General features: G+C 41.4%; 1 protein-coding gene across 6 annotated transcripts in view; it reads right to left on the bottom strand.

Moving 5' to 3' along the window:
* Positions 1 to 1,427: 1,427 nt before the first annotated feature.
* Positions 1,428 to 17,603, bottom strand: part of runx1t1 (RUNX1 partner transcriptional co-repressor 1) — a 116,490-nt gene continuing 100,314 nt past the window's right edge. For 5 of the 6 annotated variants that reach the window (XM_055219773.2, XM_055219772.2, XM_055219768.2 and 2 more), the window contains exons 10-11: positions 7,433 to 7,623; positions 1,428 to 4,938 (exon numbers count right to left, since the gene is read on the bottom strand). In XM_055219773.2, coding sequence (XP_055075748.1) covers positions 4,660 to 4,938; positions 7,433 to 7,623 — 470 coding nt within the window. In that variant the 3' untranslated portion in view covers positions 1,428 to 4,659. The remainder of the gene's footprint in view (positions 4,939 to 7,432; positions 7,624 to 17,603) is intronic. The other variant, XM_055219769.2, reaches the window with a different exon arrangement.

Genomic DNA, 17,603 nt, shown 5'->3' with positions numbered 1-17,603 from the left:
ACTTCCGGTTAGATTTTGCAGTGTGCATACGATGGACGCTTCACTATCCCATGATGCCCCGGACGAGGAGTTATCCAACGAAGAAGAAGAGGCACGCGGCTGTTTTCGCGCTGAAATGACACGACGTGATGACGACGTATGTCATGTGATGTAACAACATGGCGGATGTAGTACGTCCGAATCTCATTCATACTACCAGGATTCATACTGTACAGTACCTACTGTTTTAACGCCAAGTAAGTAGGTACTTCATCTAATTCAGTACCTACTATACAGTATGCGGTTTCGGACGCAGCCATACTCTTCTTTCAAGCAGCCTATTGAGGTCGCAACCTGAGATGACTTTGAAACAATATTAAAATGCTTCTCTTCATCAATTTGATATAACTCAGCTGTTTCAAAAATAATTTTAAGATTAAGAATTCAATTCCCATAGACCTCCATGTTAAAATGCCCAACTTTACAGTAGAAAATAATGTGTTAACAGCCTGGTACAAAATGTGTTTTTGGTCTGTATAGCTAATTTTGCCCTTCATGACAACTGTGAGGGGGTAAATTTTTTGTAACTTATCCATAAAAAAATGTATTAAGCCTTAAAGTTCTGCATTATTAAGGGTGTGGCCACTTGAGTGACGGTTGAACAGCCACTGCTGTCACTAGACTCGAGCTATGGGGGAGTGGGTTTAGCAACAAGCCACTTCAGCTTCACCCACATCCCGCCTCTTTACCCATTTTCGGTTATCCGCGAGTGATGCGCGGTGACTAAGATGGTGACGGCAGACACCTCCAACTTTAAGCTTCAAAAAAGTTATTCACAAACCAATGGGTGACGTCACAGACACTACGTCCATATTATTTTACAGTCTATGGGCAGTACCCATTAATGTGCCAAGTATATATTTGGTGCCAAGGTACTAATATGAAGTGCAAAGCAGTACTTTATGAAAGGGCACAGCTCCAGTGACAGCTGGGGTACACATTTTTGCCATTGTTTATGGAAGTGTATACAAAAATAATTTAAAACTTTAAAACATTAGTCACAATGAAATAAAAAGTATGGCGATTGCCTAATTTTTCCATTCATGAGGTATATCTGATTAAAATGGCTTCTGAAACGAGAAAAAGGTAGGGCGGGACTTGAATTTCAAAAGTCAAAAGTGTTTAATATATATATATATATATATATATATATATATATATATATATATATATATATATATATATATATATATATATATATATATATATATATAAAATGCATTAGGGCTGAATTATTACCTAGAAGTTTTCTAGGTCTGAAAAGCTGTTTAAAAATGTCCTAATTTTCCATGATCATGGGAACCCCATAAATCTCTCCTATTAGGCACTGTCGGTCATCTGATCTTTTCTGATGACAAAAGACAAGAAAAAATCCACAGTTGGCAATGCAGGTATGAACATATTTATTACACAGTAAAGAGTACAACAATACCAGAATCATACTGCAAAGATTCACAGACTGACAGACCATTTACTACAGCCCCCCAAAATGAGAGAATAAAATAAAGAAAACAGATTCAACAAGAAACCACAGTTCTGACACAGTAGACTCAAAAACCCAAGAGTATACCGAGAGGCCGCAGCCTCCCAGTCCACCTTCACCTGTGGTTCATGTTTCCGTTAAGTATTGCACAACGACTTTCATGAGTTTTTTTCACAATAAAGATTTCCAAGAACCCTACGACTGCCCATCCCTGAACCCACCCACCACTTCACTTTGTGTTTCCACCGTCCCTTTTTAACCTAAAGTTGAAAACACCTCACGCACCGGCAAGCGAAGATTGTTCACTGCGTGAACTCCCATAAACATGAACCTACGAGCGGCCTATAGCGTGTCTCACAACAGAGGACAGAAACGGGAAGAGGGGGGGTGCAGGTGAAAAGGAGGGCGATTATCACATTTCTCATCTTAAAGTGTATATCAAATGGAGTCATCTTTTTTACTTTGAGTTGCCGTATTTACAAACTCAAAGCGATCTGTACGACGTAAGGAACGTAAAAAAAGTTTTTTTTGTTATTTTTATCTTACGTATTCTATTCATCTTACGTTTTTTTCTCATGAGGTCTGCATTGTTACCAAGTAGTGATATGGTTTACAGCTGTATGAGCTTTACCTTTGGGTTTAAGTCTTGTTCTCAAGTGCCCATTTGGTTTGACTAGACCAGCGTCCGCTCGGCGACTGGTGCTCCTAACATGCTGTCAGAGGTAGAGTGAGACTTTTTGCCACCGAGGAAAAAGGTCGTAGCAAAACAGACGTACTAGCGTGGGAAGGAGAAGGAGGCGTCCGCTTTGCCCGTGCTTATTTTTTTATTCAGGTCGCCCCTGATCACTTCACTATATATATACGTTTTTCTCAAATACGCAGCTTTTGTGAAGTTTCGGACAGGTGTCTTACACCTTACTTTTTGGATTATTTAACCATAGCATGTACTGTATAGCAGGAGTCTCCTCCCGAGAGGTCAAATAGGCAGCGTTTAGCACCATGGTTTTGGGGCGAGAGCTGTCGAAGTGCTTATATAGTCCTCGCTTCCTCTCAAGCCATTTTGGAGGTTTTGTCTTGTTTGTTTAGTTTTAGAAACAAACTGTTTCTATCTAACATGGCTTTATATCATGAGCTGAAACACTTGAACGTTTGGTTGCATGCGTCGTTTATGAATGCGAACAGCTTCGGCCGGGCTATTTCGAGTGCGTCGCCTTTTCGCGAAGAGTCACGGAAGGGAAAACATCAAAGATGAAATTGTTGTCGACTTTTGGATTATTGCTCAATCATTCAGACCGTCTCGTACGTACGTGAACCCTCTTGCCTCAAGAACTGCTACATGGTTTTGTGTGGCGTCTTCTCCCATGCGAGCTGAACCGGACGGGGAGAATTAAAGGTTTTCGGATGGTATTTAAAACCTGCTTAATGCTTCAATAAAAGAGTGAATATTTGTTGTTCGTTTGGATAAAATCAGGTTTTGGTCCTTCATGTCTGTCTTTGGCTGTCTTCCATGTTAATTCTAATACTGTGTATCCTGGTGCTCTGCAGTGTTAAAGCTGTCTGTTTACCTCTGCATTTGGAAAGTTAGTGTTTTTTTTGTGCATTTTTTCATTTTTGTATAAAACAAAACAACATATACCATAGCGTTCAGTATGCATGTGCATGCGCTGTCCTATTCAAAGCGAACGTTGCCATTATGTTAGGAAAAAAATGTCAGTGAAAGCAGATTGCGATACCTCTGTTTTGTCGTTTTTCTTTTGTTTTTTAACAAGAAATAAATCAAAATCACAGATATGTAACCAAGCACTCCAAAGATAAACCGTGAAGTGACGGGAAAAACTGCCAAAAGAAGCATGCCAAGAGAAATCGTGACAGTGCAAATACATTTATGTACGTCCCATGTACAAAAACATTTATGTTAGCATTCCATGTAACATGCTAGATCTCAGAAAAAAGATTCGAATGATACTGAAGTAGCAGCACTGAGATAGCGTTTGTCTTTCGAGGACAACGGGAAAAGCGTTCGTCTTCTTTTAAGAGAACTACAAGGGGACTACCACGAACACACACGAATAGAAAAGCAGCTTGCGAGAGAGAAAACAAGAGAAAAGATGTTTCGCACCTAGAAAGCCTAGAAAGGTGAATCGAAAAGTTGTGACTGTGGTTTAAACTATTATGCGTCGTCACAATTGTCCAGCACATGTACAATAAATAACCATCGGAGACGGCACAGGACACGAGTGTTTAACACAATGAGATCTAGAAGAAGCAAAAACAAGGATTGATGGAAGGGTTAGAGATAGGCAGGGCGGGATCGGGCCGTGATTTATGGGTAATTTCTCAGCCCTTTGTTTCTCCGGCGGCTGTCATGTAGTGAGGACGTGACAGTCCTGCTCTGGTGGGCTGATGACTTCACTTCCTGTTTGGAGTGCAAGAGCGCATCGTTCATTACGCTGTGTGGTGTTCGACATCCAGCAAGAATCTGATCTGGTTCGCCCTCACATTCCAGCTTTTTATATTTCTCAGACCATTGACCTGGATATGATCTTGCAGAAGAGGGATGAACATCTGCGTTCCTGCTGCACATCTGCGGAGTTCAGCTAGTGAGCCGGAAACGCCGTCCAACGTTTACTCCACCACGTACGACGCAGATGCCATGCGTGCCGTGTTTATTCCTCAATGCTGTTTGTTTTCGAATCGCTTACATCAAATATGAAGTATCTCCTTGGTTTTTCTTTGTTTAAAGTGTCTTTGAATGAGGTCAAATAGTTTCCCAGCTACTGGATAGAGAGCTTTGAGAACGTAAAGAAAGAAAAAAGGGAGGTCCCAGCTGTCTATTTTCTCATCTTATTTACATGAACGTATACGAGAGCCACAACAACAATAAACGACATCACCGACAAGAATTGATAATAAATGTAGTAACAATAAAGAACGAGGAGAATTTAAAACAAAGAATATCTTTGCGTTCTCTATCATGGCAAGTCAATATGACCTGAAATGGACCTCCTGTAGGTGATCGCCCTAAGAATAGTCTTTTCTCTCTTTGTTAGCGTGCTAGCGTTAGCATATTTGAGCGAGTGAGGCAGGTGAGTCAGTCCCCGGCAGGCTGAGGCATCAGAGTCAGTTTCGCTCAGACTTTAGCGGGGCGTGGTCTCTATGGCGGAGGGCGTGCCGGGCGTGGCAGAGCGCGGGGTGGCGGCGGAGGGCGTGTCTGCAGGGCTGCCGGCCCCGCTGCTGGGGGTGGCTGAGGAGCTGACGGTGGCGGGGGCCTCTCCTTGCTGCTGTGCCTGCAGGGTCTGACCGCATACGTGGTGGTGCTTTTCCCAGTCCTTGTGCTGGCAGAAGGAACCGCAGTATCGCGCTGTGTTGCAGCCGCTGCAGGTCTCGCTCGCTTTGCGTCCACAATTCCAGCAGCTCTGTGCACAAATAGAAAAGGGTGAAGGTTAAATTACATAATATTGTAACTTGCAGTACTGATATTTTTACATAAATAATTGTTATTTTTAGCTATCACCATTCAGATCAAGAAATAAAGTAAATTACAAGTTAAAAGCTTTATGGACATTCCCACCAGCCGCGGTAGAGGCGGCAAAAACACGCTATTTGCGCGTAGTTGGACGCTTGAACATTTTGGTTCACTCGCGTCATTCGCGCATGAAAGCCGCACGTGAAATTGTAGTAATTCAAGAAATTCACGCGGAAATTCGCATCATAGAAGGGGCTTCTGCGACTCCGCCACTCCGCTCTCTTCCTGTAATCACGTCACTACTACAGCAAGGTCCTGATTAACGCGGTGCGGAAATCCGCTGAAGTTCAGATTTTTCTACTTTCCCGCGTCAACGCTTAATTACCGCCGCGCTTACCGCGTATACCGCGCCGCAAGATGCCTAATCGCGTCTTTGCATTGATGTAAATCACTCACACTTGCCGCGTCTGGTGTAAACCCTGCATTAGGGGGCGTCACACCAAATCTTTTATGCTGGGGCGGCGTATGTTTTCAATTGTTTCCAATGGAAGCGCAGTTTTTTAAAAAAAGCCAGCAGCTGGCATTTTTTTTTTCAGGCTGAGAGTTGAAAAATATTCAACTTTTGGTGACAAATATCAAAACAACCAACTGGCGCATCGTACAACGACTGATGCGGCTTTCACATAGGAAGCGGTGTGCGCTGCGCTCGCCGCTGGGATCAGCGCAGCCAAGCGATTTGTGCTCTGCTGGCCAGACCAAAGTAGGCGGGGTTTTCAATAAATTACTTCAGTGTTTGTAATTGGGTTAAATAGTGGATGAGGAATACAGAGACTGATTTTGCCCGTCTCCATTTCACGTAACTTTAAGCTGCCTACCTACAACGAACTACTTGACTTAAAACACACATGACATGCCAACTTGAATTGCTACGTGTTTCCATGATACGGCTTTCCTTCCAATGACTCTGTAGAAGCTCCAGGAATTCCGAGAATAAGCTTTTCGTCCATTTTGTTTGAATGCCCAGTTTCTATTGGCTGCGCGGGTAATCTTCACAGAGCGCAAACGTTAAACTATTTTGAACTTTGACCGCGACGTGAGCGCAAGTTGCCTCCGCTGCGCTCGCACTTTGCTCGACGCAACAACAAACCACCCTCGCTCGGCGCAAGCCATTGAAATGAATGGATTTCATAGCGCAGTGCGCACCGCACCCTATGTGAAAGCCGCATTATAAACAAAGCAGAAGTATCACAGCAACCAAAGCGCTCAGCTGAAGAAAGCAGGCAGTCGGCTGAAATAAAGCTGTCCGTCGGGCGTTTCAGCCGTGTAAAAAATCTTTGGTGTGCACGCCCCCTTACTAAAAAGATATGACTTGAGAAGTTAACAATAGAAGAATTACAATATTATCGAATCATGAACCAGATATCATATATCCGGGTCCCTGTTGACTCTCACCACTCAAATAAATATCATTCCCAATCTGGGCTCTCTATTCCATGGGTATTATCCCAATTAGGAAATAATAGATGCATAGACCTTTGAGAAAACCAAGTGGAAGTCTCGGCTCATTAACAGCAAACATTTCCCATTTGAGTGTACGTCTAAACAGAGAATTCTGGTTTATTTTTCTTTGGATCTCCCTGCTTTGAAAACATGGAAATAATGAGCAAGCTCGGGGAAAAAAGTAAAACGGAGTCATTTTACCCAGTTCCACATGGAGCTACGTGAGGACACATTTGTAACAGGTTAACTACATCGCTCGGAGATGGCGCAGGCTCTCAGGTTACCAGTGTGGCCTCTTTGTGTTTGTCTCCAGGCCACAGAAGTGCAATTATCACAAAGTCCTGAATGCGTACCAGAGACGGAAAGCCGGAGTTAAAATCGGCTACCGACGCAATCCTCTGGGGAGAAGTGTGCGTAAACACGGCTCGTGCAATTAAACTCAGATGCGTGCCGCCTTTCTCTGCTAACTGATTAAACGAGTCGTCCCCCCGCTGTGCCCAGACACTCGCCGCTCCCTTCCCAATTTCCCCATCCAAATCAGAACCACCTTAAATGTCCACATGTTTCATTTAGAGTAGGAAAACCTCGACTCTTGCCTGAGGTGATAAATGCAATGTTATATCCCACAGCTCTGCGAGACACAGGCCTACATGAGAAATTACGTGGGACACCTTTTCTATACAAATTTCCAACCATGTTTCCATATTGAGATCAAACACAAGTCGTGGAAATAAAACAAGCTGACAAACTAGGACGAGAAATCATGTCTAGGATTTAACAGTTATAAAATAAAGAGGATCCATCAATCCCAAAGATGATATCTAATGCAAAATATAATAAATTATGGAATACATTACCATCCAAATGATTCATTGTGCAGCATTTGAACACTGCAGCTGTTCAGTAACAAAATAATGATGTGCGGTAGGCGTACAAGCTGTTACCTCACTCGAATCCTCCTGCTGGTTGATGACTGACAGCGCGTCCTCCGCCGCCTGCCTTTTGGCCTCGGCCACCGTGCGCTCCATCTTGGCTCGCTCGGTGCTGATCATCTCATGGGCCTTGCGCTCCGCCTCCGACACGGCTTTCTGCAGTTCGGACATGGCCTGCCTCTTCACCTCATTCACAGCTTCTTCTGAAGAGAAAATGCAATTCAATTTTAGGTGCCCGAAAGCACAGACTACAAGTTTTCTCAGGTAACTTAAAACATGCTTTATGCAGCATCTAAATAAAAATTTAACTGGAAGCTTAAATATTAAATAATAGAAAATTCAAAGAGGTGGGTTCATCAAAAAACTCTTTTTGCTATTCTGTTGGAGACATTAGTGGTCACAGATATTTCACAGCTCACAGCTTTCAATGAAACCATTTAGTATAAGGGTCAGTGACAAAAATGGTTTGGCAAGATAAGAAATTCAAAAATCTTAAAAAAAAAAACTTGTTTTAAAAGCACGCATCAGGTTTATTTCAATGCACATAGGGGCGGTTTCCCGGACAGGGATTAGCTTATTTAGGAAATATAACTAGTTTTAATAAACATGCCATACTAAAAACATTACCTGTGTGTATTTTGAGGCAAAGCAAAGGGCACTGATGTATTTAAAGGTATGCCAGTGCAAGTTGTTTTTAATTTGGACAGCTCTTAAAAATGTTTTAGTCTAGGGCCAGTCTAATCCCTGTCCGGGAAACCACCCCATAGTGTATTTATGTTAATTTTATGCAATAAAAAATTACATTTGCATAATTTTTACTGAATGGACCTGCAAATGTCAAATGGTGTAACCGCCAATTGTGCCAAAGAATTAAAAATATTAAATATTGTATCCATCTTGATGGCATGTATAGCTTAATCATAAAAAATTTAATATCATGTAAATGTAAATTTTAATGCATTTTTGTAATATTTGTTCTGACATATGCTAAAAACAGCTCTGTTTTCTAAATAATCTTTGAAAAATGATGTAAAAATGTATGTAAAAAACATATTACACTTAACTAGATGATTGTATTTTATTCCACATTTTTTATGAATATATTTATATTTTCATTTAAAAAATACTAGTTACACCAATTGACACGGCACGGTTACACCACATTGACATTTTTGCAATTATCCCCCAAATATTCTTAAATATTCAGAAATTTTAGACTTGGTCCTCAAAAAAGAGAATGTATGCAAGTAATCTGCAAATTTATTTTGAAATTTTAACCCTTTTCACATTTAATTTAACCATACGGACACAAAATAATTAACGTCACGCCATTGACCCATAAATGTTACATGAAGTACATTTAAAAAAAAAAATTCTGTTTGCCAATGGTTAGGCATACTGATATTTCCAGCCTGATCTCACAGAAGTTCGTACTCTATGTATTTTACAAGTTAATTAATTCATATGAATTTGTACGAAGTGAATGGTATAAAAACGTATTATTATTAGAAAATAAAATTATTACACTCCGTCCCAGCCTCAACGTCACGTGGCAAAGCAAATCGTAAAAAATGTGGTTTTAAATAGCTTATCTATAACCAACACATTTTCATGGCAGTTCGTAAACATTTTATTTTTTATTTTAATTCGTATGAATATGTACGACCACACTGTACAATTTGCGTTCAATCCTGTTACGTTAGGATTAGAGGCAGTGAAAGGTGTTTTTTTAAGATAATCATACGTTTTTGTACGATTTACTTAGTACGAATTCATACGAATTAGCCAACCTGTAAAATATGTACGAATTCCGGTGAGATCAGGCTGCTATAACTGTCTCTATATTTAGACTCAAATCAGAGAGTATACATTTGATTTCAATGATCCTGCTCACCTACATTACACCATTCAAGTCCCTTTTTAAGAGTCATTTTTACAGTGTATTAAAACTTAAAAATATAATTGTCAACTAACTGCATAGCACTGTGACCAAAAAGTATATAATCAGCTTATATTTGACAATTTATTTCTTGCAAAAAATAAATTAGCCCCAAGCTTTGTAGCCTTACGATTCGCTGATCCACTATACAGTAATTCAGTATTAAATGTGCCAGAATTATCAGTTAAAACAACAATAAGAGATTTTTATTCATCCATACCCAACAGGCTAAAAAGAAAGTACTAAATTGATAATTCTGGCATTTTCATAATGATTTTACCATGTTTAATTGATCCTATTGAAATATTTTGTTCAAATTAATCCGGGGATTCATTAGAAACATCAATTTATATCTGAATAGGCTTTAGTTGGGTTAGTTGAATAGAAATAAACAAGCAAAATGCTTTGTTTCACATCAAAGCACCAACTTGACAGAAATGCACAGAACAGATTACAGATAATCCTTGATATTTCTCTCTCTGAAGTACAAATGAATTTCTGTGTACTTGTACTTTATCTATACATTTTACATTGTTATCCCATTAACCGTAAATACTTCTGGCTTAAAAACTTAAGAGCAGACTAGGGCATTATTTTGTGTTTGTTTGTTTTCATTGTTCAGGGCTGCAGCCTGACTAATTGCATATGCAAATCGGGCAATTTATATTTAAATTATGCATTTCAATTGCGCCCCAAAGGCCCATGCAGATCAGGATATGGCACTGTGCAAGAAAGAGGCTTGAATATTCATCACCTACTGTACACAGTCTTTCTGAAAAAAGGCCATTCACCTTTTACTACATTGCAAATGAATTTTCTGCAATAACAAACGTGTCATTATTTTGCTCTCGGTTAGCGCGACCATCGCTAGAGACATACGATGCCGCATAATAGACTTAACCGTCATGTCCGATAATGCTTCAGCTCCTCGATCTGCAGAAACGGATGGTGGTGGTCACACAGACCCTCCACCCTAGTCTTAAATACAGAGGATTATAAAGCCAGGCGCATTTCATCAGAATTGGACTGAATTTTGAAACCACAGCGGTTTGGTGCACAAATTCGCTCTTCTTTGCGAGCTGAGGTCACGGAAAATGCAACACGTCCCTGATACATTTAACTGCATTTCTATTTGGATCTTCAGATGGATTTTCAATCTGTTTATGGTGGTGCTGCAATGGCTGAATATTCCCGGTGAAAAGGTTTGTTTGCTCTTATTAAGACCACACAGCAAGGACAGGCTGCCTTAACAGATGCGTCTGTCGCGTAATAGCGGGCAGAGGCCAAGATAAACAATCTGCTGTTACAAAATCCATCACTTGTCATATTTCACACAGATCAGCTGCTCTTTAAACAAAGCCTTTTAATATCTTTATCCGTCTTTTAACCAGCTCCTCCGCTGTGATAAAACAGAGTGCCGTGGAGAGCAGGGCGGCTCCTGTTGCACGGTTAATGGCAGAAGTGCTAAAGTGCTGGAAAGGCTGGAAGCACTTATGTGTCCTGTTCAGCCAGAGCAATAAAAGAGCTTTATGATCTGACATCACTGCTGGAATGTGTGGAGGCGCTTACAGTGAAAGCCAACCGCTAAACTGCCCATCGCAAGGCTTACACAACATTACACAAACACAGACATACGTTTGTCATTGTAGGGGAGTCTGGAAAAGTCATATTTTTGTGGTTGGACGGTAGGAATGCTGAATCTTTTTTGTTAATGGTGGTTAATTTTTCATAACTGATATTTATAGTAGAGATCTAAAAGACATCCTTTTTCATTTATTATTATACTGCTGTACTGATGTTTATTTTGTGAAAATTTCAAGCCTTGCCTGTGAAATTTGCTTAGTGTCTCAGTTTTTCACCAAAAAGTTCCAACTACGTAAATACGGAGGAAATACGGAGGAAAAGAAAAATAATAATAGTGAATGGCTTTTTTAGGCTTTAAATTGCATATTTGAAAATGTGGAGAAGATTTATGACCCAAGCAAACACAACAGCAAGGTGCCCCGAATAATCTAGAATCAGTTTTGGGTAGGGGTGTGACGAGACACTTAATCCACGAGACGAGACGAGACACGAGATTGGATTCACGAGAACGAGACGAGGCAATATTTGTACACTTTTTAAGAAACCCTCAATGATAAAATAAATGAATAAGAAACTGAAATCACGTTATTTTTTAATGTTTTAACTAATCAAGGACTGGCCCTAACAATTATTTTGCTAACTGATAATAAGGTAATTTGTTATTTTTGGGTAATAAAAAAGACCCAAGTGAGCAGTAACATTTAAAATTACATCATAACGAAGATGCAATAATAATTGGCTCTAATAAAGTATTAAAACTTAGATTAAAAGTTACATTAAACAACATTACATTAACAAACATAACATTTGTGGTCTTTAAATAAAAAGCATTATGTATGTATTATAACAAATGCCTGCAGGGGGCGATAGTGGACTCGTCTTGCGGACGCTATCTTCACTTTCACTTTAGACGGAGAGAAACGCTTATTTTTAGCCAAACAAGGTTTAAATCCATTTGAATATTTAATATATGTCCATTTCTTTACAATAGAAATGATACAGCTACTGTTATTTTTGAGCAAGAACATGCAGACATTAAATCATGTAAACTGTGAGGGTTTAATCTGCTGAGACTTCACATCTGACACTGATCAACAGACAAACACAACGTGTCTCAGACTTCACACGAGCTCCCAAACGAACATTATTGGAAACCCAAACAAAAAAGCAAACGCAGTAAAAGACAAATATAATGCATGCACTGTAAAAGGGTCAAACAGAAAGCTGTATCCTCCGGAGGTCGCATATGCAGGCTGCATACGTCATCAAGGTTTATTTCAGATCATTAACTGAGCATTACATTCGCAAGTCGTGAGCATATTACAACAATTTGCGATTAACTAAATAATTAGTAAACTTTAGAATTGTTAATAGTCTCTAAGACGACAGTCTTTATGAAGTAAATGCAGTTTAAAAATGCGACCTCCGAAGGATGCTGTCTTTTATTTGGGAAACGGCCAGCATTTCACCTCCACAAGAAATCTCGCGAGATCTCGTCGCACGAGATCTCGTCACACCCCTAGTTTTGGTTATCACTTTACAATGATGTTGTATTTGTTAATATTAGTTAATGCATTAGCTAACATCAACTAACAAAGAACAATACTTCAACAGCATTTATTAATCTTAGTTCATGTTAATTTAAGCATTTACTAATAAATTTTTTAAATCAAAAGTTGTATCTGTTAATATTAGTTTATGCACAATAAACTAACATGAATAACTGTACACGCAAACTACTAATGCAGTATAATTTATTTTTTGCAGAATTGGGCATGCCTGAATTTGAAAGACCCACATACACTTTAGAGTAAACTGATAAAAAAATCGATTTAAATTTTGGACCCGATTTCCAATTTTGTGGAATCCTAGAGTTTAAGGGGTTTAACAGAGATTAATAAATGCTGATTAATGGTACTGCTCACGTTAGTCTATGCATTTACTAATGTTAACAAATTAAGAGTTTGGTTTCAAAACGCAATAAATCCATTTTGACTAATTTCGGTGAAATAGTGTTTTCTATACCAAGAAAGTGACAAGATGAAAACCACTATTTTCTGTTACAAACTTTCACATAGCATCTTTATAATAACATTAAAAATTCAAATCCATAATTTGATTTTCAAATATTTATTATAAAAACTGATAATTTTTTTTATTTTTTTCAAAATGCTATAAATCTATTAAAGATACAATTTGTAAAATGCGCCGTGTGATATATCGGACTTGTAATGATTCAAAAAAATGATGGTAAATGATGGCTCAACCCGTAAGTACTCTTCAGAGTAAGGTGGTGTTTATTTATACGTGCACCAAAGTATTCCAGCAGTGAGGTATATATATACAGTGACTCAAAAAGAATAACCCAAAGTACCAAAACAATGATGACAAAAATAATAAACAAAATAAACTTAGGTAAAAACGCTATTCACTGTACAAATATATTTACAGTCACTCTCAGTATCCACTATATACAGGTAGGTTTTGCTCACGGCACCGCAGTAGCACGCTCGCTCGACTTGGTAAACAAGCCCTGTACTGGAGTCTGGCTGCAGCTTATAAAGGCCAGACTCCGCCCCTTTTTCGGGCTACCTCATTATAGCCCAGGTAGGTATTACATTTCCTTCATCTTCCACTTTAAGATCACTTAATAATAACATAATACCAACATAATAATAACATAACAACAAAACAAACCCCCGATCATAAATAATGATCAAAACAATAATAACATAACAATTATTGTTCTCTCTTCCAAATCTCAATTTCTGGGCACCCCTACACAAAAACACAAATGGTTTCACCGGGTTCTGGCTCACTGCGCCGGCGCGGCGCTGACTGATGACGTCATAAGCGATCGCCTTCCCATGGCTCGAGTTCGCCCGTCTAGCTGCCAGCAACCCGATTACACCAACAAACAATACAATAATTCACAATAAAACAAGACAAATAGACGAAGGGTATGTGTGATTTATCCAGTATAAACAACAGAGGGGAAGTATGAATGTTGGATGAAAACTGAACACTACTGGGAATGCGTGTGCACCCGCAACTCCAAGAGCGGCATCTACGGGTAAGTAAGGGTATGTGTGTGTGTGTGTGGATGTGTGTGTGTGTGTGCGTATGTGTGCCAGTGCTGTCGCTTGCAGCGGTGAAGGACGTGAGGGATCTCACTACTTCACATTATTTCCCCCCTCTCCAGGCCGCGTACTGTCTGAGAACCTAGACAGGTAGTCGGCCACAAGGTTTCTCCTTCCAGGGCAATGTCGGATTTGGAAGGTGTATGGTTGGAGGGCTAGGTACCATCGGGTAATCCGTGCATTGTGGTCTTTCATGGTGTGGATCCAGGTGAGTGCCCGATGGTCTGTCTCCATATCGAATTCCCGGCCCAGGAGGTAGTAATGTAGGCTTTCCAGTGCCCACTTTATGGCGAGACACTCCTTCTCAATGGTGGAGTACCTGGTTTCTCTAGGCAGCAGCTTCCTGCTCAGGTAAACCACAGGTTTCTCTGCTCCAGTAGGCCCTTGGGCCAATACCGCACCAATTCCCTTGTCCGATGCATCCACCTGCACTAGAAATCGCTGATTAAAATTAGGGCTCTGCAACACCGGCTCAGAGCACATCTTCTCTTTCAAGGCACTGAATGCCCCATCGCAGGCCTCGGTCCACTCCACCGGGTTCTTCCCTGCTTTTGTAAGTAAGTCCGTTAATGGTGCTGCCAGAGTAGCAAAGTCTGGGATGAATCGGCGGTACCAGCCCACGAGCCCAAGAAAGGATCGAACCTCCTTCTTCGTCCTAGGCCTAGGACTACGCCGTATTGCTTCTACCTTGCATACCTGTGGTCGCAGTTCACCATTGCCCAGATGATACCCTAAATAGTTGGTCTCCCGCCTTGCCCACTCGCACTTAGTGACGTTTAAGGACAGCCCCGCTGCGTGGATTTTCTCCAGGGTCTGTCTCAGATGGTCCAGGTGCTCCGTCCAGCTGTGGCTGTAGATGACCACGTCATCCAAGTAGGCAGCCGCCCATGCTTCACAGCCCTGGAGAACTCGGTCCATCAGACGTTGAAAAGTGGCTGGTGCTCCATGCAGGCCAAAGGGGAGGACTGTGAAATGGTACAGTCCAGTAGGTGTTCGGAAGGCAGTAATGGGTCTGGAACTTGGATCAAGGGGCACCTGCCAGTACCCCTTACACAGGTCCAGTGTGGTGATGTAGCGTGCCTGTCCTATCTGTTCCAACAGATCGTCAATCCTGGGCATAGGGTAGGCATCAAACTTTGACTGAGCATTTACCTTACGGAAGTCGACACAGACACGCAATGACCCGTCCTTCTTTGGCACAATGACCAGTGGGCTGCTCCACTCACTTGTCGATGCTTCAATGACACCCAACTCCTTCATCATTTCGACTTCTTTCTTTAAGGGGTTTAGCAGCCTTTCTGGAATCCGATAAGGTCGTTGTCTGGATGGTGTAGTGTTCGTGAGGTGGATGGTGTGCTGCACAAGCTCCGTTCGTCCAGGCCTTGCTTGAAACAATGACGGGAACTTGTCCAGAAGATCTTGTAATTCAGTCTGCATTGGTCCTTCCAAATGGTTTAAAGTTACCACTGCCGGGTCTCGCTGTGGCCTCATGTCTGGTACAGCTTCCTCCTCCTCTTCGTTCACACTTCTTACCATCAGTGATGTAACTGGGGGTTTTACCTCCTTCCACTCTTTAAGGAGATTCACATGGTAGGTCTGGTGTGATCGTCTTTTGTCAGGGTGAAGTACCTCATATGTTACAGGCCCCATCTTCCTCACAATGGTGTATGGTCCTTGCCACTTGGCGAGAAGCTTGTTCGTCGAAGTCGGTAACAACAGCAACACCTTTTGTCCAGGTTGGAACTGACGCATCCTGGCCTGCTGGTCATACCACCGTTTCTGGGCTGCTTGTGCTTCCTGAAGATTCTCTCTGGCTTGTTCTCCATACTTTTCTAGCCGATCCCTCATCTCCAGGATGAACCGCACAATGCTTCTCTCTTCCGAATCAGCTGTAGACTTTGTCCAGGCTTTTTTTAGGATGTCCAGTGGTCCTTGAACTTGCCAGCCATACAGTAGTTCGAATGGTGAAAAGCCAGTTGAAGCTTGAGGTACTTCCCTGTAAGCAAATAGAACAAAGGGTAGCCACTTATCCCAGTCACGACCTGTGTCTGCTACGAACTTCCGTAACATGTTCTTCATCGTCTGGTTAAAGCGTTCCACCAGTCCATCTGTCTGTGGGTGATAGGGACTGGTCCTTATCGCCGTGATGCCCAACTGCCGATGTAGCTGTTTCATCAGGCTAGAGGTGAAATTCGTCCCTTGGTCCGTGAGGATCTCGTCTGGGATGCCTACCCTGGAAAACAGCTGGGTGAGAGAATGTATAATTTTTGGTGTGGTGATGGTGCGGAGTGGGAAGGCTTCGGGGTAACGTGTGGCATAGTCACAGATGACCAGAATGTACCTATGTCCTGCACTGCTTTTCTCCAGTGGCCCCACAATGTCCATGGCAATGCGGCGGAAAGGGGTGGTTATGATAGGTAATGGGTGTAAGGGGGCTTTACCCCGCTGACGCCCAGCACTGGTCTTTTGGCATGTGTAGCATGTAGTGCAGTATGTTTGTACATCAGTATACATGGAAGGCCAGTAAAAGCGTGAACTAATGCGAGTGTATGTCTTTTGCTGTGCCAGATGTCCTGCCCATGGAATGGTATGTGCAAGCTGTAAGACAAGAGGTCTACAACACAATGGTAACACCAGACGTAAAACATCATTAGTTTGAACATACAAAATATCATCATGAATGACACATTCATCTTCACCCACACTAGGCTTTTGTTGCCCTTCAGCTTTTGCAAACAGTGATTTTAAGGTCACATCTTCCCTTTGTAGCTTAGCTATGTTTTCTGGAACCTGCCAATCAGTAACATTAAGTCCCTCGGTATTAGGTTTGGGGACTGGGGTACCCAGACATTTCAACATTCGTCGCTGCCGACGTGTTTTTCTTGGGCCTTTGGTCCCACCCTGCAACAGACTACCATCCAAGTCTGGCAGTGGTTGCAGACCTGCCTTAGCTTGGGCCCTGGTTAATACAGAAAATGAACCAACTGGTGGCATAGTATTCACAATCATATCATCAGTGTCCCGGTTTCCCTGATCAACAACCAGTTCACTTAAAATTGGGAGGTCTCTCCCCAAAATCATGTCTGCTGGTAAGGTTGTAACTACTGCTACATTCATCAGATACATTTGCTCTTGTACCCCCACTAACACTTCTGCTTTGGGATACCTCTTTACATCCCCATGAACACATTGTACATCAGTGGTATTAGCATAGTCAACATTTGAAACATGGCATGATTTAATCAATGAAAGTACACTACCAGTGTCCAGCATTGCTTTCAATGAATGTCCATTTACTGTAATGTCCAAAAGCATGTTGTTATTTTGACTCATATCAGTGTCTATTTCAGTGTTCTCCTCTCTGGGAGCATAACAAAACCCTGTTAGCTTTGATTTACGTGCCGGGCACACCGCAGCTTTGTGCCCCGGCTGCTGACATGAGAAGCAAATCAGTTTTTGTGATGTTACAGTCTTAGGTTCAAGTGATGTTACAGTCTTAGGTTCAGTCTGCAGCTTATCA

Source organism: Misgurnus anguillicaudatus, chromosome 20, assembly GCF_027580225.2.
Source record: "Misgurnus anguillicaudatus chromosome 20, ASM2758022v2, whole genome shotgun sequence".
Taxonomy (NCBI): Eukaryota; Metazoa; Chordata; class Actinopteri; order Cypriniformes; family Cobitidae; genus Misgurnus; species Misgurnus anguillicaudatus.
Note: the sequence above shows the minus strand (reverse complement) of the source record. Positions and strands in the feature narration are given on the sequence as shown.